The sequence below is a fragment of the Saprolegnia diclina genome (assembly GCF_000281045.1).
Source record: "Saprolegnia diclina VS20 unplaced genomic scaffold supercont1.78, whole genome shotgun sequence".
NCBI lineage: Eukaryota > Oomycota > Saprolegniomycetes > Saprolegniales > Saprolegniaceae > Saprolegnia > Saprolegnia diclina.
This window is the reverse complement of record NW_008246145.1, coordinates 121,191-140,298: the sequence shown is the minus strand read 5'-3', so window position 1 is coordinate 140,298 and position 19,108 is coordinate 121,191. Positions and strand designations below refer to the sequence as shown.

The following is a 19,108-nucleotide window of genomic DNA, read 5'->3' as shown; positions in this document are numbered from 1 at the left end:
GAGCGAGAGAGGTGCGGCGTGCGCACCGACGCCTTGCTGCGTTGGCAAGGAGCCAGCAAGTGGATCCCACTTTGCCTTTCTAGGCCGACTCCCTAAAAACAACGTCGCATCGGTTGTCATGATCCGCCCACTTGGGAATACTTGGGTTCGTCCTCGTCGCTGTTGCAAAAGCATGCGCGCGTGACACGCGGGATTGAAGCAGTCCCCGTCTGAGGATCCCATCGACGGCGCCGTTCGTGGCACCGAAGTCGTCCTGTCAACCATGGCCAATGGAGCTATTTCGCTCGTTTCACCAGAAATTCGACTACCATGAAGCTACCCGTCGGACCATCGCTACGTGCATATCGACTAACTAGGACGCGTCAAATAGGCACCTTTTTATATGTATCGACACGCCGTATAACGCTGACCCGTGATGAGCTCGATGATCAAGCCCGAGTCTCTTTCGCAGCGTTGGTCTCTCTTCTATTTCAAGGGGATCTCCCAGCCGCGTCCAGGGAAGTCCCCGTACCTTGGTCGTTGTATACACGGGAGTTGACTTGCTTTTTGTATGGGCCTGGGCGTACTTGAAGTGGGTATGGTCGTGGGAGAGGCAGTCAATTTGTATTTAACCGAGTCAAGCGCATGGCGACCGTCAAGGAAGAGAGCCCGTCGGGCGACGCGAGCTTTGGCGACGTGCTCAACGCGCTGCTGAGCTCGCTGCCGTCGGACGCGTCCTCGGCCTTCTTCCGCTGCCTCGCGGGCTTGACGGCCGAAGAGTCCAACGACCTCGCCAAGTACGTCGTGCAGCTCAAGGAAGAGAAGAAGTTCCGCGTGATCCAAGCGATGGCCGACTCGACGATCCCAGCGAAGAAGAAGTTCCTCGACAGCCTCCGCCTCAAGTTTGAGCGGCTCAAGGCGCAGGCGCCGACCGATGGCCGGTAGCTACGATACGCTGGACCACGCAAAGGCTCATGAGTCGTGTGTAGGGCGCCGCTGGCACGGACCAACTCGCGCCAGTCGTCGCTGCTGCAAGTGACATCGGAGGACATCAACTCGATGCAGCACATGCTCGACAATGCGCACATTGGCGAGAGCGAGCTCCGCCTCCGCGACCTCGAAGACTCGCTGCACAAACCGGCGGGCGACGAGGCGTTTGGCCTCGAGCACAACAACTCGCTGCTCATGCTGACGTACGCAACCATACTGGCGTCTGCCATATTGCTCATGAACCAACGCTAGGTCCAAGCGCGAGCGGCCCAACAGCAACTGGGAGCTCTTGAAGGGAGAAGCCGCGCCGGCGCAAAAGGCGTGTGTCGATGACGAAGGCAGTGGCGACGGCGACGACGACGACGACGATGAGGACGACGACGACGACTACCAAGAAGACGGCAGCACGGCCGCATCGACATCGACCTCGACGACGACGAGCGACGGCAGCGGCCTCCCGCCTGTCCCCGAGGTAGACTGTGCATGCTCAACCGACGCATGCTGATACCGTCAAGCAGATCAGTCCCGAAGATGCGCCGTCGACGAAGCGCTGGACCAAAGCCCAGGACAATGCGCTCAAGGAAAGCGTCCAGCTGCACGGCGAGAAGAACTGGAAGGCGATCGCCGAGCGAGTGCCTGGTCGCAACCACGCGCAGTGTCTCCAGCGCTGGCGCAAGGTGCTCAAGCCGGGTCTCGTGAAGGGCCACTGGTCGTTCGAAGAAGACAAGATCCTCGAGGTGCTCGTGAAGCAGAGCTGCAACAACTGGGGCCAAATCGCCGACCAAATCCCGGGGCGGACGCCCAAGCAGTGCCGGGAGCGGTGGCGCAACCACTTGGACCCGTCGATCAACAAGGGTCCGTACACGGCCGAGGAAGACAAGGTCATTCTCAGCGCCCAGGCGCGGCTCGGCAACAAGTGGTCGCAGATCTCGCAGCTGCTGCCCGGGCGCACGGAGGATTCGGTCAAAATCCGCTGGAAGTCGCTCAAGCAAAACCCGGACCGGGCCAACCACCACCGCCGCCTCACTGCCGGCCACGCCCTCAACAGGTGTGGGATCCATGACGTCTCTTGCATCGAGCTCATGCGTATATGGCTAGTGGCATGAACCCGCATCTGCAGCAGCACCACAGCATGATGCCCGACCAAAAGCTCACAGCCATGCACCATGCGTCGCAGTACCACCACGGCCCAACGTCGTCGATGCTCGATGGCATGGCGGGTCTTGGCAACGGCAATGTCAACGACTGGGGTAGGTCGTGGTTGCGGGTAGGGTTGTCGCCTGATACCTTGATACTAGGCATGGGAGGTCATTATGGCATGCCGCCGCCGCCGTCCCAGGGCGGGTACATGGACCCATACAGTCTGCCGCGGCCGCCGACGCAACAGCAACAGCAACAGCATCCGCAAGGGTCGGAGGGCGCAATGAATGTGAGTGATTTCGACTCGTGGTACAGCGTCTAGTGGGGCAGAGGGTTAAGGACATATATTTGATAATAGATGGGGCTCCGCCACTCGTCCTGTCTTTATCCGCAGCAAGGATACCACCCGCGCGACTACACGTATACGCCGGACGACCTCGTCATTAAGACACTTACGGACGAGCTCGACTTTGACTTTGCCGAGTTTTAGTCAAGTAGAGAATAACGTCATGTATAAACACCGACTAGTAGACAATCGCCACCGTCTTTCTATCGTCAATATACGGCAACGCTGCACGTACCGGTAGTAGCCAGGGTAGTATAATAGTAGCCAGGGTAGTATAATAGTAGCGAGGGTCGTGGCGTTGGCGAACCTAGGGCTAGGGTTCGTGTCGACCGTGCACCGCCTAGTTCTCAAAGTAGCTCGACGGGATCAGATCGCTTGCCGCTGGGTACTCGAGCCCAGCTGCCAAGGTCCCATCTTGCGCCAGCAGCCGTAATAAGCGCCAAGCTCGTTCTTTCGTATCCGAGAATGGATGATGAAAGTCAAGTTATAAGCTGCTAATCTTTACTGGCGACGTGGCCGGTTGCGCGAGAGGGTGCCCTTCCACTAGCACCGAAAGACGACGTAGTGCGGACACGGCAGCGATTTGATGGCAGCTCGACACGGCGGAACGTATGCGCGGGAGACTGTTGCACTGAGGTCGAGGACACCAGCGCGGAGCGCTGTCTCCCGACCAAGCGCCGCGACGAGCACCAAGACACCGGCCTCGCTCAGCGGGTTCATTTGCACGTCGAGCGTACGCATGTGCGTCGTCAAGGGCAACACATTGCTGATGGCCTTGGCGCCGTCGTAGCGAATCCGGTTGCGGCTCAGATCGAGCACGTCCAGGTGGGGTATGACGTGGCAGAGCGCGGTGGCGCCAACGCACGTCACGTGATTCCGGCCGAGTCGAAGCGTGCGCAAGGTCGAGGGTCTCTCGGCCGTTGCGAACGCGATCGCACTGACGTCGGTGACGCCTTGCTGGATGAGCGAGAGCACTTGAAGGTACCGGCACTCGTGCAACGTGGCGATGAGCCGCAAAGCGCCTGCGTTGCCGAGACTGTTGGTGTCGAGGTGCAGTTCTGTGAGCTGCGGCAAGAGCGCGACCAGCGCCTCTTGATCGGCGTCGTGCTGTAAGTCGACTTGTGGCAGCACGAGCGTGCAAAGCCGCGACAGATTCGGCAGCATGGCCCCGACTTGCCCGAGGTTTTGTATTGAAACTCAAAGTGGAGTGCGAGCGTCGAGAGATGCGCTGCTGTGCGCCACTGCGGGAGCAGTGACGCGCCATGAACGCAAAGCGAGCGCAGCGCGGGGGGCAGCGCCGCGCGGCTCAGCGCGCGTTCGAGTTGCAAGCTGTCGAGGCGCAACTCTCGAAGCAAAGGCGCGCCATGCAACGACGCGACGAGGCGTGTGGCTGCATGCATCGAGTCGAAGCGAAGGCCATCGAGTGCCAGCGACGTGACGCGCGACGTGCAAAGCCACGAGCCAAGACGCGTCGCCAGGGCTTCGTTCCAAACCACCTTGCTCGCCTCGTTGAACGACAGCGCCAGGTGCGAGAGCGACCTTCCCAGATCTAAGACGTCGCTCAGCACGTGCTGGAAGGCGTCGTGGCTCTGGTCGAGTTGCCAGCGCAGACGCAACGACGCCAGCTGGGGCTGTGAACGCACGCACGCACCAAGCAAGGCCAGGGATGTGGGAGTCCACACATCGTGTGCTAAGAGACGGTCCCAAAGATGCAATTCGAGCGCCACGAGCCGCGCTCGCCAAGGTGCCATGCACACGGCGCGGACCTCGTCCGGCGTTGTGAGAGGACCCAGCGACAACAGCGTCGCGGGCCGCAGCAGCGAAGTGATGCCATGCGCCTCGAGCGACCGCACGCGTACGATCGAGAACAGCTCGATGCAGTCGGAAGCGTACTGGCGCAGCGATGCGTCGTGCGAGCTCAGCGGCAGCACGAGCGCGGGCCAGAGGCGGAGCCCGGGCGATCGCAAGCTCGCCGACAGCAGCGCACGGAGGCTTCGGAACGGCAGGCGAAGTCCATTCTCAACGGCGTCCAGGTAGCGCAGAAGGTCGTACGGCTGCGCAATGTAGACCGCAATGAGCTCGATGAGCTCGGGCAGCATGGGAGCCATTCGAAATACGGTATCTTTGGCATGGGCCAATCATACATTGCCAAATCTTTTGAATCCGCCAATCACAAGCGGCGAATTGGCAAAAGATCGCGGTCGGCGATCGAGTGGCGCCGAGCCGTCGAGCGTTGCGCGTCGATGGCGACAAACGATAGCTAAGCGACTGTCCGATCTGGTTCGAGTACGATGCCTCCACCGATCTGTATTGCTCCAACGTCCGTGTCGCTTTGTGACATACAGTGGTGGGGCACTGAGCGTGTGCCCAGCCTCCAACCTCCAACAAGGCCACGGGGCCGGGACTAGGCGATGAGTGTTTGCATGCTTCGTCCTACGGGAGAAGCCGTTGCTGTGGGACTATACAGCCTTTGGCAGTACACTAGCTCGTGTTTCCAGATTGAATACGACCTCTTTCTGTCGAGTGTTCACGTTGCATTTGTTGCGAGAAGCGGAATCGGTCGCGCTCGCGCTACAGAATTCTTACTATCTATGCGGAGCCGTCAACGACGGTTGTTTTGCGGCTTTGGCTGCAACTCTGTCGCCCCATCTCTCTCCAAAACGTCATGCTCTCCAGATGCGCCACCATATTTGACAAAACACTTGGTAGTACATGTAGGTCGTTAGTCGCTGCCCCACGGCTTGGGTGTCTACACCAGGGTAAACTCGGTCATTTCGAGGCGGACGATCGCAAAAAGCGCTTCTTTCAAGAGCGCTCTTGTCGGATACAGCGGCAAGTCGATGCGGTTGAAGCACGAATGAGCACGTGGCAGTGCCCCGTATTTGTACTCGATCGCTTGCAGCGAGAAAGGACACAACATCCCATCGTAGCTCGTGAGCCCTTTGAACCCTTGGAGCGGTACGCGTGACGAGCCGGTCGCAAACTGCAATAGCCGCGCGCGGTCGTCGTCCGTCATGTCGTCTTTGACAATGGCCCAGAACCAGTCGTTGCAGTTGGTGATCGCGAGCGAGAACGAGACGGCGGTAAAGTGGCGCCAGTCGTCGACATCGATCGCCGACGTCCCGCAGAGGAGCAGCTCGAGCTCCTTGTAGTCGAATGGCAGCAAGAGCTCTTCGGGCAAGACCGTGTAAAAGCCGTGCAAAAGCGCCGACACTTGCGCTTGGATGCGATCAAAGAGGAGGTACTTGGTCATGGCCTCGAGGTACTCGGTGCGGTTCTCGTTCGTGACGGCAATCTGCGCGCCAAACGGGACCAACTCGACAATCGTGTCGTCGGCGCCGTGGACCGTAAAGTCGAGCGCCAAGTCGTCGACGCTCCGCGCGTCACGAATGTAGCACATGCTCGCGTAGACCGTCGCGTCCCAATGCATGACGTCGTCCATCGACAGTGGCGTGCCAAGCAGCGCCTTGAAGAGCGGGACGCAGAGGTGGCACTGCAGCACTTGGCCGTCGAGGATCGCGCGCGCCAACAGCCGGCCAAACGCCTCAAACCGCGCCAGGTGCGTCGCGCCGTGGTCGCGCGCCGAGTGCGGGTTGATGCCAAACGACCGCTCGGCCTCGTTGGCCGCGATGAAGAGTCCGGTTGACGGTTCGAAGAGCGCGTGCGTGAGGAGCGTGTACCACTCGCGCTGGAGACCACCGGCGTCGACGCCTGTCTCGCCAAAGAGTGAGACGCGGGTGAATGAACAGAGCTTGTCGGTCGGCAGCGCGAGCAGAATGTCGAGCGACTCGGTGAGAATCTTGTCGCGGTACACCTTGACCTTGACCTTCTCCGTGTACGAGGCCGCGATTTGTTCGAGGAGCCAAATGTACTTGACCGAGAAGGACTGCAGACGGAGCGACTCGAGCTGCGTGAGCCACCACGACGGCAGCACCGTGCCGAGCACCGTGCGCGCGGCGCTCTCGGGCGTCAAGTAGGTCATTTCGAGCAGCACCGGCGGCGATGCCTCGTCCTCGGCGTTCTCAGCGTCTTTGACGTCATCATTGTCCTTGACGTCATCGCCGTCCTTGACGTCATCGCTCTCCTTGACGTCGTCTTTGGGCGATGGTGACGGAGGCGCCACAGGACGGGTGGAAGGTTGTAGCATGTAGTATACGTCCGAGGGTTGCAGCTCCAGCGCCGACGTCCAGAGAACAGCGCCATCTGAGGGCTGGAGCACGCGGCTCCATTGCTTGCGTGCGCTACGCCATTTGGCATTCTATCAAGGTATCGAGACGACATCTCGTACCGTGCACTTTGCTGTTTCGAGTCGAGCGGGTGGGCGAGGACCGCGACAGCCATGTTGGTGCTCGCGCCGATGCTCAAGACCACGTCTACAAAGTTCTAGACACTATGGCTTCGCTTCGATGTACGTACCGTGGGCCGTCTCGCAGAGCGTGCACGTCGTCTTGTCGGTTGCATTGGCGAACTGGCACACGTGGCAGAGCCACTTGTTGGCATCGACGTCGCTACTCATACGTGGCAGCCTGAGCAGCCATTATCAAAGCATATAACGTACATGTCTTCGACGTCCTGGCGGTGCCGACCGCGCAGCTGGCCCACAAAACTACCAAGTGCGCACTAAGACATCCACAATAAGAAATGACGATCGTGCATACTCGTTGCGGAGGAGGGCGAGTGCCGCTATCTCGCGCTTCTCCGACTTGGCGTACAACGCCATGCCAATGAGAAGCGCCAGAAAACCGACGCCAGTGAGCGTGGCCAGCACCTCGCTACCAAGACTCCACTCGACGCCCGGAGCCATGACGATCGAAAGTGCAATCTACAAGTGCAAACTGGTCGCGGATAACCAGGTGCGGCGAACCAGACCGCCGAAGTCTGCGGAATCAGATGCGCGATGCGAATTTCAAAATTTCAGATCTGGCGCGTGCTGCGTCATAAGGGTACGACACTAGAGTGCTGTCGCTATTATGCATGTCCTGACAAACGTCGTCTTTTGATATCTCGCAATTCAGACAATTTGTATGGGGTGATGCAAATGAATCGGGTCGACGTTGCCGCCAAAGCTGCGTAGTGACACCAGTGTCCCACGGTACATCAAGTAACTGGCTGGCTACTTGCAGCAGATCGTCAGCCGACAGCTCGTCGTAGGAATCGCTGATAGGTACTAGTACTACAGTAGTAGGGGCCGCCACGGCTGATGCTGATTACCATATTTGGCCGGGTCGTACGCCAGAGTGACAAAATGGCACGACGACGGCTTCCGCGCTTTGACTGCTGCTTGGCTTGGCAACGGTGACGCTGCAGCTCTTCGCTGCCAGCTCTCCATGTTTGTTCCCAGCTCTTTATATATGTCCTTCATGCAACAACTCGGTAGTCGGATACAGTGGTACGAGCACGTAGCAACCAAGGTTCCGTACTGCCATCTGTCGCGAGATCGCCAACGTGTCATAGACAATATGTACATTGTTCCGGCAACTACCAAAAGGGGCACCAGCCAATGTAGCACTGGCAGAGGTTCTCGTGCGACGCGGCCTGCGTGATCAGACGCTGCACTTGATCCGAGACGCTGAGCGGTTCGCGGCAGTCGTCAAAGTCGCGGCCCGTGAGCTTGGCCTGCACGCGTCGAATGACGGCGACCGCCTTCTCGTTGAGCGCCTCGCGGGGCGCGCCGGCGCCTTCCGGGCCCAGTGCGTGCACGAGCTCCTTCTCCCGGTGGCTGCGGTTGCGCAGCTCATGGTCCCTACCACAAGAGCATCAGAGACATGTATCCTTGCGACTCTAGAAGACTACGCTTGCGACGCCGAGACCGGCGCAGCTTTCGCCGTCGCTTGGTCGTCAAGGGGCACGTGCTCATTCACGCGCAAGCTGCGACTCAAGCTAAAGCCGACGCTCGCGGCCAAGCTCGAGATCTCCAGATGCAAGTTCGGGTTGTTCCCGCTCTCGTGCATCGGCGGCCGACCCGAAAACGACGGTCGGCGCTCCGGCTGGTGCAGCTGATGCGACTCAACGTTGGGCATGACGTTCTACATCAAAATATCAAGTCGATACGGCAACCGCAACGCGTGGGTACCCGCTTGAATGCAATCGACTTGCTCAAGCTTTGCGAGACCACGGCCGGGTGCTGCGGCGGACGGGGCGGGACGTCGGCGTCCACGGCCGTCATTGCTGGTGTCGCCATCGAGTTGGTCGTCGTCATCGGTGCCGGCGGTGGCTCCACGACCGCGGGAATGGTGGCTAGATCGAGACAGGATAGTGATCAGGGCGCCGGTGATTCTAGTAGAAGTACCTTCGGGCACAGGCGCGAGGACGACGGGTGGCGGCGCGAGGACGACGGGCTCGGGCGTGGGCACCGGCGGCAGGACAGGCGGCGCGACCACGGGCGCGGGCTTCTTGACCGACTTGGGCGGTTCAAACTCGGCGAGCTTCTCTTTCGTGGCCGGCGACACGTTGGGGGCGAGCTACGCAAGTCCATATGGTCGCCAACTTGATACCAACTTGATACAAAACGTACAAGGCGCCAGCAAATGAGCGGGTCGTGGACAAAGGCCTCGAGCATCGCCATGAGCGAGTGGCGGTTGTCGCGGAGCACTTGCATGACCGACTCGCACGAGAAGCGAAAATTGCCTTCGATGCCGCTCACCTATCCCATGCCATCATTATCCAAGTATCCAAGTATCCAACTATCCAAAACCTCCATGGCGTTGGTGAGCATGCGTGTGAGCCGGAACGGGATCTTCTCGGGGTACTTTTCGCGCTGCATGGCGACCTCAAAGCAGTCGCCAAAGTCAATGTGCACGATCGTGCCCGTGAAGCGGTGCAGCATCAAGTTGGACGGGTGCCGGTCGCCAAGGCCGAGAATATAGCCCACCTAGTTGTACAATATTGTCCTCTCTGTGTACAAGAAGCCTCTAGTCACCATCGACATGGCGGCGAGCGACCGCGTGTAGTTGGTGCGGCGGTCGAGCCACACCTCCGAGTTTTCCGACTTGAGCCAGAGCACCTACACCACGTCACGATAAGTCGTTATATAGCCCATTTTACGAGACTCTACCTTGTAGAGGTCTTGGCCGGCAGTGTTTTCCAGTGCATACTGAAAGACTTCAACCTTTTGCAGCAAGCAGAGCACGTCATAGTCGGGTGCCATCTGCAACATGAGCCTAGACCCATACATTGTCTTATTGTCCACAATGAGCGTCCCATACCGGTGCTCAATGTTGAGGAGGATCTTGCGCGCCTCGCGGTAGTCGCGAATGAGCTGGTGCAGCGTGTCGCAGTTGGGCACCCAGCCTACGATGGCCATCAGTATCAATCTATCGAGAAAAAGGGGCCACGCACCGACAATGCCGGCGTTGTGGCTCAGCGGAATCACGGGATACCGCGTGATCTTGAGGTCCTTCTTGGACGTCGTCCGGTCGTTGATCAAGAGCGCGTTCACAAGGCCAAACAGCTGCGTGACGCGCTCGTCCTGGCGCAAATCTTCGTGGCCCTTGAGCAAAAACATGTACTCGAGGCCATTCGTCCCCACGATCGTGATGCGCCTGCGTCACCGTCATCTTTCAATCTTTCAAGCACAACGACCGTACCGCGGACGCTGCTTGGACGTGAGCACGAGCATCGTCGGTACAAACGACCGAATCTTGACGATCGCATGGCCCGCGCGGTACGTGCCTACAATCCAAATATCAACTTGATACGAAAACGCTTATCCAGGGTACCGGGCACGGCCAGCTGGAGCTCGTGCGCGTGGAGCAAATTCGGGCTCACGTACTGCAGTTCGAGCGTCGTGAGCTGCGGCAGCTGCTTGTTGATGCGACGAAAGACGTGGTAGTAGCGGTCCCACGCCTGGTTCAGATCCGACTCTACCCATCCTCCCAATGAGTCGAAAGTATCAAGTTGAAACAAACCCACCGTTCTTGGCGCCGTGGGGACTCAAATAGCGCTGGATCCAGTCGTACGCTTCCTTGAGGTCGCGCCCAAAGGCTTGGTGAAAGCTCACTTCGCGCAGCGTCTCGGGGCCCTTCTCCATCATCGCATGCAACGGCTCGAGCACCGCCATCATCCCTACGACTTATATTAGTCCAAACGACTATAAACCGAGATGGAATACCTTCGACATCGTGCTCGCCAAAGTACAAGCGCGACGCTTCTTCCAAGCCCTCGTGCCAGAGCTCGTGCCACAGAATCGCGACGCGGATGAGCTCGCGCGATACGAGGAGCGCTTCGTTGACCAAGTCGACGTAGTTTTTGCGCATCGAGTTCATAATGGCTTCGGCCGCGCGTTGCCGGACCTACCGTGTATCCACTTGTCGTATCCTATCCAAACCGAGAGTAGGATACGATACCTCGAGCGGCGACTTGAGCGCGACGCTGAGCGGGTAAATGAGCGCGTGCGGGTGCTGGGTCCCAATCGCCGACAAGAGCCGATGCAGCTGGCTCTGGATACGCGGGTGTGGCGAATGGATCCTACGCATCGGATACATTGGATACTTGGATACATTGCGTTTGGATAGACCCACCGCGCAATGAGCTGCGGGATCACAATTAACCACGTCTCAATGCTCACGCTCTGGAAGCCAGAGACAAGCGCGCCGTGCACGTCCGAGCGGTGGCCGTACGCAAACCAAAGCGTCAGCACACGCAGAATGTCTTGCTGGACGTTGGCCGCCCAGCGCGACCGGCCGAGCGCGATCGACCGGAAGAACCCTTCGATCGCCGACGCAATGTACGGTCCGAGGTCCTCCTTCTTGCCGCCCACTTGGTTGGAGCCCGGCGGGAGCTGCGAGTGGTACTCGGCCACGTGAAAGTTCATGAGCGCCCACGCATGCCACGCTACGCATCCAACGTTCGCATCCACTTGGTAGCCAGAGGGCGTACCTTTGTAGCTTGAGGGCTCGAGCTCCGTGCTCGTCTTGAGCGCGCCGAGCACGGCCGCGATCGGCACGCGGTCCAGTTGCTGCTCGTGGATCGCCAGCTGCCACTCGGCCCACTTGAGGTGGCACTTGACAATCTCCTCGTCTTGGTTGGTCGCGACCGCCCCGACTAGTCGTAGCGTCAATAGAATATCAAGGTATCAACCAAATCCAGAGAGGAAAGACGGGACTACCTGTGAGGGGCGATCGACGCGAGAGCGTCTGCACGAGCGTCCCGAGCTCACTGAGCGCCTTTTGCTTGTCGCCGACGGCCCAAAGATGCTTGAGGTAGGCAAAGGCGACGCGGTGGTGGTCCTTCTCCGAGTACCCGAGATTCGAAAAGCCCATCTAGGCCATATATATCAATCTATCAAGTCACGACATTCGTCCTACGTTGCGGAACGACGACGCATTCGACGCGAGTTCAAGGCCCGGTGTGTGCACGGCCAGCGCGTGCGTGAACACTTTGAGCGAGAGCGCGAGGTTGCCCGACTGCCGGCAGAGACTCGCAAACTGAAGCCACGTCTCAATGTCTTCGTGGGGCGCCAGCACCAGCGACCGCACGGCCAAGAGTTGCTGCCACACGTCGACGACCCGCTTGCACCCTACGTAGCACAGATTGTCGAGTCAACGCATCGATCGACTGCGATACCGGTGAGGCGCGTTTGCCACATTTTCACCATGCGCCGCTTGTACTTGGCGGCCTCGTCCGCCTTGCCGACTTGAAGCCGCAGCTTTTTGTACGCGATGATCTCTTCCAGCTCCGAGAGTTGCTGCAGCGTCACCACGGTCCGGTACGCTCGAATGTACGACTCGCTACAGCATGCAAGCATCAACAAGCTGGATAGAGCACGAGGCAGCAGACCCAACGAGCGCGCCGAGCGTCGTATCGAGCGACTTGCGAGTCGCATCGATCCAGCTCTGTGCGTCCTCAAACTGGTTGTGGTGCACGGCCAGCACCGACTTGTAGAGCGACGCGACCGCGCCCAGTTCAGGGTCCGTCCTACAGTAGTCGATAGATTGATACTCGTGTCCGCAAGGCGCCACGTACCCCGGCAAGGTCGGCGCGAGCAACGTCGGGTTGGTCTGCACACCTTGCACGTACTGCTCCATCGTGTCCCACTCCGAGAGCCACCAGCAAGCGCGCGCCCTACCACCTCGTTACAACTCGTGTTTCAATCTATCAAGTGTCAACCCGAGCATGGCGACGGTCGTCATATGCGACTCGTCCGAGCTGCTGCTGCCATCTTCCAGAGGTGCTACACACGGGTTTGTCAGCGCCGCCATCACAAGCCAAGTACCTGTCGAGCTCGCCGGCGCTCGCTTGGGCTTGGGGCGTGACGACACCTACACAGTTCGTAGACGTGAGTCCGGTTGTACGATTGGTCGAGTGTACCAATGACGTCGGCGCGTCGGTCGACGGGCGAAGCGACGCCCAGACATGCTTGGCCAAGGCCGCGAGTTCCTCCCACTCGCCCAAGGCTTCGAGGCACCGCATCTTGCCCGTTGCCGCTTCAAGGTCGAGTGCCCCCTACCAGGTCCTATGTCAACACTCCAATCAAACCCAACGCAAAACTCCTACCGAGGTCGTCGGCTCGGCGAGCTTGGCATCGTACAGATCGAGTGCGCCTTGCCAGTTCTGGAGCTTCTCGTACCACGACTCTTTGACTTGGATGACGCTGCGGTGGTGCAGCTGCGCATACTTGAGGATGCCCACTGCGGCCTCGGGCTGGCCGACTTGGTTGTTGATCGAGATGAGCGCTTCAATGCACGTGCTTGGCGACGTGTGAAACTCGAGTTCCTTGTAGTGCAGGGCCTACGCGCTCGTCTTGGTACATATTCAATAGACAATAGTGTGTACCTTGGCGTACGCATGGCACTTTTGCGCGAGCTCGCCAAGTTCGCGAATATCTACTCCAACATCGTATCGACAAACCGCAAGCAAGGGGTAGGGTCCGACCGATCGGCAGCGCCTCGACGTCGTGCTCCATAAACTCGGCGAGGTTGAGCAGCGTTTGGAGAATCTCGGCCGAGATCGTGTCACTCTGAAAGGCCGTCTCGAGGGCGCGCACGAGGTAGTCTTGGTACTGCTCGTGCAGGTCGTTCCAGCACGAGACAAACGCAGAGTTGAACAGCGCGCGGGCGAGCGGGTTGTACGCTTGGGCAAGCGAGCAGCACGACCTACGGTCCACGCTCTCTCTCGACGTCCTCGTACGACTACGATCTGTACCGCAAGGCCGCCGACGGCGACTCGCGCAGCAGTTCGATCGAGAACCGGCGCATCCACTCGAGCCAATCTGACACAACCCGTCGATACACACCACTGAGAGAGGATCGTCGTACCATCTTTGGTCGACCGCTGCGACGCCTCCCAAGCCCGCCGGAGGTTTTGCTGGTTGACATGCAGACGCGGCACCGACGACGACGACGTGGCGGCCGGCACGACGACGGGCGCGCGGCTGTCGCGGCTCACGTCCAGCCACGCTTGCAGCTCGGGCGTCAAAAGCGACGCGTGCGCGAGGTCGTCGCGCACGATCCGGTCGTTGGCGACGAGCTTGGCGACGAGCGACTCGAGGTGCGCGATGTTGAGCTCAAGCTGCGTCTCGAGGACGCGGCCGATCGCCTTGACGAGCGGCGTGTACTGCACAAGGCCGTCCTGGAGCTGGAAGGCGACCGCGCAGAGGCAGTAGAGCACCGCGTCGCCAAATTTACGTATCTACGCCCAGTCTTGCATGAAAACCACGGAGAGAGAAAGACACTACATCGGGTCGAAAGACGGCCGACGGGGACTGCAGTGTCGCCCGCACCGCGCGCTGCAACGGCAGCAAGAGGCGCGGACCCGCATAGTGCTCATAGTCCCCGAGCTGCGTGAGCTGCGCGAGCAGCGTCACAATGCTCGTCTTGACCTACGCCCCGAGTCATGATACGATATCAGAAGACGCGATCGACCTCGAGCGCCGTGTCGCTGTGTTCTAAGAGCCGCGTGAGCGCCGGCAAGAGCAGGTACACGGCTTCGTCGACCGACGCGCCGCACACAACGAGCAAGTGGACCATTTGCATCTGAATCGACGCGAGCACTCTAATGGGAATGTGAATCTCAACAACCATCTCACAACCGAAGTGCGCGCACGAGAGGTGTTTGGTGCCGTCCTTCTTGTCGAGCGTGAGGCTGTCGACGTCCGAGCCCGACGGCAGCGTACTCGGCACCGACGTCACGCCCGTGCTGGTGCCATCGGACGTCGACGACGGCGCGCCGGTGGCCGCCGTGCCACCGCCATCGGCCGCTTCTATATATGCCTCCATGACGCGCATGCATCGACGAGATAGAGCAAGCTACCGCTAAAGAAGAGCAGGTCCGAGTGCGGGTGGGGCTGGAGCACTTCGAGGATCTTGGGCAACAGCTGAGGAAAATACACGGTGCGAAAATCACTGGGCACCGCGACCGCGATTTTCTGCAAATTTGAAGGTCAACCGCGAAACATACCGTGCCATGTACCTCGACGAGGCGGACGATCTGCGGCAGGTGGGCGCGCCAATGGCGGAGCGCGAGCACAATGATGGCCGGGAAGAACGACCCGAGGTGCGCTTGCACGATCGAGGTGAGCACCGTGAGCTGCAGAAACAGCGAGTCGCGCAGCCGGGGTTCGCCTATCGCACCAAGCCCCATGGCACCTCGTCGGTCGGCGTGGCGTCGATACCGCGGGCGAGCACATGCAGAAACGGTGGCACAATGTACGGCAAGAACGGCACGCACTGGAGGCTCAGCGACTTGAAGATGAACATGATGGCCTGGATCACGCCTAGTATCCACACCACGTCAACATCCAGATCATCCAGATCATCCAGATAATCCAAAGGAATCAGCGACATACCATAGTGGTGCATGCTGAGCGACGGCTCCTTGAGAATGTTGAGCAGAGCGTGGATCGCGACCGTCGGAAAGTACGCTTCCGACGACACGGCAACGGCGCGCGGATCGAGCTCCAGCTCCAAGTCGACGTCGAGCGTATCGAGGAGCTCTTGGTCCAAGTATCCATCGAGCGCTACGACCATGCATGTCAGAGCAAAACAAGCGCAACGACGTACGGAGCACAGTCGCGGCTTCGAGCGTCTTGGCCACGAGGCTGCGCTTGCCCAGCACCTTTCTATGCGCGAGTGCATACACTGTCGCGAGTTGGCGCACGTACTTGGCCTTCTCCGGACGGCGCGTGCCCACGGGCGCCGCAGTGAACAGCTGGAGCTCGATCTGCTGCTTCTCGTCCATGCTCGGGCCCATGTCCCTATGGCAGCCGATACGATGGATACGCGACATCGTCGGTCGTCGTGTACGTGGGCTTGAACTTGCGCGTCATCGAGAGCGACCCGAGGCCGACGCCGCCTTCTTCCACATTGCCTTCGTGCAGCGACGCACTCGAGATGCACAGCTTGTACTTGTACGGATCCAGCGCGCCTATCACCTTGGCCATCAGACAACGCGTCACAAGCATATGGAAAGAGACCCAGAATGCCAATCGTCTTCATGGCTTCGCGGCGCAGTTGCCACGGCGTCGCTGCCGTGTGCTGCAGCAAGTCCAAGAGCACCTCGAGGATCTTGGGGTAGCTAATGTACGGCTGCACGACCGAGCCCGTGCTGCCCGTCTACGCACACAGTGCCATCAACACGATACGTAGCGTATTGTTACCAGCTGGCCGAGTGTCACGAGGGCGACTTGGCGCTTCTGGATCGACCCGTGGTCTTGAAGCGCGTCGAGAATGAGCGGCAAGAGAGCCGGCTCGTACGCCGCCATGGGCTCCTACAGATAGCGAGATACGTCGTGGGACGACAGTGAAGCAGGGCATACGTGCACGGCGAGTGCGAGCTCGCCAATCGTGGTCAAGACCGCGCTCGCCAGGTTCTGCTGCATCGCATTGCCATGCTGGATCTTGGGCAAAAGCACCTACATCCAGACGTTGATACATTGATACAAACCGCATACGCCCAACCTGGAGGACACGGCCAAGGTACGGCTCGATGAGATGCTGCGAGCCGCGGATGAGGCGCCCGAGGAGGCGCGTGCTGTCTTCCAACATACGCAGATCCACCGCATGCTCGAGCTCCGTGAGCAGCTACACGATCGCGCTGATATCGTTCTCGACATCAAAGGGTAGCCGTACTTGGACCAACACGCGGCGCAGCAACGGCAGGATGAACGCTGGGTTGAGCGGCGCAACGCGCTCCAGCAGACACATGGTGCCTTCTCGGATGCTTGGGGTCTCTAGTCTCCATACGTTGTACGTCGTAGCAACCAGATTCTCGACGTACCGTCGTTGAGAAGGAAGAAGAGCAGCGTCAAGTGCGTTTCTTGGCTCAGCCACTCGTCAAAGCGCGCGTCGAGCGACTCGACTACGCTCTTCCGGACGTTCGAGTCGACGTCCGAGATGCCCACCTACAGGCATCAAGCACGTTGGACGACGCTGTGTGCGTACTTGGAGCAGCTGCTGCAAGATCTCATCAATCACGCGGCCACTCGGGCCGCGTTTGGGCACAGCCGTCGGCAAGAGCAGCTTGGCACACGCCACGACAGCTACATGGCATTGGCTCGTGTTTCTTCTCGCTGTCATGTTGTCCGTACCTTGCTTCCGGACCGTCATGTCGTGGTGCGTCAGGTACAAGCAGACGCTGTCGCGCACGAACGGCAGAATCGAAAATGGGCCTTCAAAGTTGAACCAGCTCAGCGTCTTGAGCGAGAGCGAGAGAGCGGCGGACGACGCCGGATACGATGACGCGACCTCGTCACGTCGTCCGGATTTGCGCGCTTTGAGAGGCTTCTCGTCGAGCGACGGCGCAAAGGCCACCCCTACAGAGACCTCGTCCAACGTGCTTCGAGATACGGCAGCGATACCGCGCAACACGAGCGAGATTTCGTTGAGGAGCCGCTCTTGGACGCCGGTCAAGAGGAGGGGCACTGTCTTGGTGATATCGGCGAGCGCTTCGACGAGCGGGTCGTTGAGCCCGCCGTCCATCATTTGCTCGACGAGCGACGGCAGGTACGGCTCGAACGCAGTGCCGCACGCCCGCGTAAAGTGGGCCACGCACATGAGCGTCTCGATGCAGAAGTACCGGTTGCGCTTCATGCCGTCCTGGAGGAGCTCGACAATGCTCGGAAGCTGCGGCACCAAGTGGTCTACACTCGGAACATGAATAATATGAATAAATGTGAAAAAAATCGAGAAAATATGAACAAGGCAGCGGGGTCGTACCGCCGACCGACAGCGCGAGATGGCCAAGAGCGAGGAAGGCGACGCCGCGCTCGGCCGCCGAGACGTACGTGGTCATGCGCTTCATGAGGTGCGTCACGCACGTGCTTAGATAGTGCCGCACGAACGCATCTACTCGATACGTTGATACACACACCAGAGGGGTAGGGTTGATACCGGGGCAGTACGCGGCGAGCTGCGGCAAGAGGAGGCACACAGACCGCGCGACGAGTTTGTCGCGCGAGTCTTTGTAGCACAAGACAATGTCGCACACCTACATGACAATATTGTCCATCGTGCAGAGGCAAACAATGAAAACGCACCTCGCGGAACCGGGGCACCATGAAGCTGCCCGTGTTTTGAAGCAGCTGCATGACCACGAGCAGCGATCCGTGAATCGCATCCCATGCGGGCGTCTTGGTCGGCAGAATCTGCACCGACGTACCTACGTTCAGATTCAGATTCGGATTCGGAAGAGCGAAATGGACCGGTGCGCGACGCGACGTTGAGGCCTTCCTGGACTTGGTCGTAGATTTTGCAGTACCACTGGACGCGATGACGCGTCTGACGCATCGAGATGAGCTGGAGGCACGCAGCGAGCGCATCCTACATGCTTCTATGAGCCATCGATCGCAAAGGATGCAAGCGCACCGTGGCCGCGTCGCGGACGTCGACACGGGCATCGCGGATCGCGGGCCAGATCGCGACAAAGAAGGTCGAGAGGTTGACGTGGAAGAGCGTGGGCACCGCGACCGCGAGCGCCTTGAGGACAAAGCAGGCTGCGAGCCGGCGGTGGCTCTGGCTGCTGTTAAAGCACGGGTTCGTGAGCCACTCGAACGCGCGCTTGACCTCGAAATCGACAAAGGCCGCGACGAGCGTGCCGCTGATGCCCATCTCGGTCGTCGACGCCAGCTTCCCGAGTGCGAGGCTTGCGGCGCGGAGCCCGTCCTTGGACTCGCACGTGACAAAGAACGACCGGAGGTAGTTGGCGAACCGGATGATCTGCGCCTCGGTCGCGACGGGAATGAGCGCTTCGACGGCCGCAATACCACCGAGCTGGTCGCCAAGCGCAGGGCTCTGGAGGAGGCTCTGGAGACGGGGCGTTAGCTCGGAGAGGAACCGCGCAAACGTCTCGGACGTGAGCTCGCGAGAGAGCGTGGCCACGGCCGCGCGCAGGTCAAGGGCCGCTGTCTCGCGCACGGTCGCCTCCTTGGCCTGGAGCCGCGTCAAGATCGCGGCCACGGCGTCGACGTCCCGATCCTTGAGCTTGTGCTTGAGCATGCTCACGGACTTCTTCTTGCTTGTGGCAACTCCGTCCGGTTCAAAGTGGCATATGGCATGTGGCACATGCCAGATTTAAATCGAGCACCCAACAATCTGCGCCCGATACCTCGGCGGCTGCGACCTGAAAAGTACTGCTATTCTCTCCTGCGATATACGGTGCAAAAGAGAGACCTCTCTCGTCCGTAGACCGCACGCGAGATGCTACGGCTCACAACCCGGC

The 19,108-nt window shown here is 59.8% G+C and overlaps 4 protein-coding genes across 5 annotated transcripts; 1 reads left to right on the top strand and 3 right to left on the bottom strand.

Moving 5' to 3' along the window:
• Nucleotides 1–600: 600 nt before the first annotated feature.
• Nucleotides 601–2,684, top strand: SDRG_14821. Of its 2 annotated transcripts, XM_008620976.1 has the most exons (7): nt 625–920; nt 969–1,172; nt 1,222–1,441; nt 1,488–2,017; nt 2,068–2,219; nt 2,268–2,398; nt 2,468–2,672. In XM_008620976.1, the coding sequence occupies exons 1-7, from the start codon at nt 625–627 to the stop codon at nt 2,597–2,599; spliced, it is 1,665 nt and encodes a 554-aa protein (XP_008619198.1). In that variant the 3' UTR covers nt 2,600–2,672. The 2 variants fall into 2 exon arrangements, with proteins under 2 accessions (XP_008619199.1, XP_008619198.1); XM_008620977.1 differs by having other exon boundaries at nt 601–920; nt 2,268–2,684.
• A 314-nt stretch (nt 2,685–2,998) lies between these two features.
• Nucleotides 2,999–4,554, bottom strand: SDRG_14820 (hypothetical protein; the record flags this gene model as incomplete). The annotated part of the gene is made up of 2 exons (XM_008620975.1): nt 2,999–3,573; nt 3,606–4,554. The coding sequence occupies 2 exons, from the start codon at nt 4,552–4,554 to the stop codon at nt 2,999–3,001; spliced, it is 1,524 nt and encodes a 507-aa protein (XP_008619197.1).
• Nucleotides 4,555–5,128: 574 nt separating this feature from the next.
• SDRG_14819 (hypothetical protein) lies at nt 5,129–7,276 on the bottom strand. The gene is made up of 5 exons (XM_008620974.1): nt 7,114–7,276; nt 7,014–7,061; nt 6,872–6,963; nt 6,744–6,828; nt 5,129–6,696 (listed from the first exon to the last, which is right to left on the bottom strand). The coding sequence occupies exons 1-5, from the start codon at nt 7,257–7,259 to the stop codon at nt 5,205–5,207; spliced, it is 1,863 nt and encodes a 620-aa protein (XP_008619196.1). The 5' UTR covers nt 7,260–7,276; the 3' UTR covers nt 5,129–5,204.
• Nucleotides 7,277–7,885: 609 nt separating this feature from the next.
• SDRG_14818 (FKBP12-rapamycin complex-associated protein) lies at nt 7,886–18,892 on the bottom strand. Its single transcript, XM_008620973.1, has 50 exons — nt 18,256–18,892; nt 18,109–18,210; nt 17,928–18,020; nt 17,782–17,878; nt 17,608–17,736; nt 16,980–17,531; nt 16,834–16,931; nt 16,670–16,793; nt 16,522–16,622; nt 16,351–16,473; nt 16,209–16,304; nt 16,050–16,160; nt 15,867–16,005; nt 15,673–15,817; nt 15,555–15,647; nt 15,454–15,512; nt 15,240–15,410; nt 15,066–15,167; nt 14,864–15,015; nt 14,705–14,819; nt 14,317–14,654; nt 14,175–14,273; nt 13,711–14,083; nt 13,598–13,664; nt 13,328–13,548; nt 13,229–13,278; nt 12,950–13,183; nt 12,771–12,898; nt 12,419–12,517; nt 12,233–12,370; nt 12,020–12,183; nt 11,812–11,972; nt 11,559–11,715; nt 11,333–11,497; nt 10,975–11,287; nt 10,801–10,921; nt 10,566–10,746; nt 10,367–10,519; nt 10,174–10,317; nt 10,042–10,126; nt 9,794–9,996; nt 9,661–9,745; nt 9,510–9,615; nt 9,375–9,458; nt 9,150–9,326; nt 8,970–9,098; nt 8,745–8,916; nt 8,529–8,692; nt 8,249–8,481; nt 7,886–8,198 (listed from the first exon to the last, which is right to left on the bottom strand). The coding sequence occupies exons 1-50, from the start codon at nt 18,883–18,885 to the stop codon at nt 7,934–7,936; spliced, it is 8,241 nt and encodes a 2,746-aa protein (XP_008619195.1). The 5' UTR covers nt 18,886–18,892; the 3' UTR covers nt 7,886–7,933.
• Between the last annotated feature and the right edge of the window lie 216 nt (nt 18,893–19,108).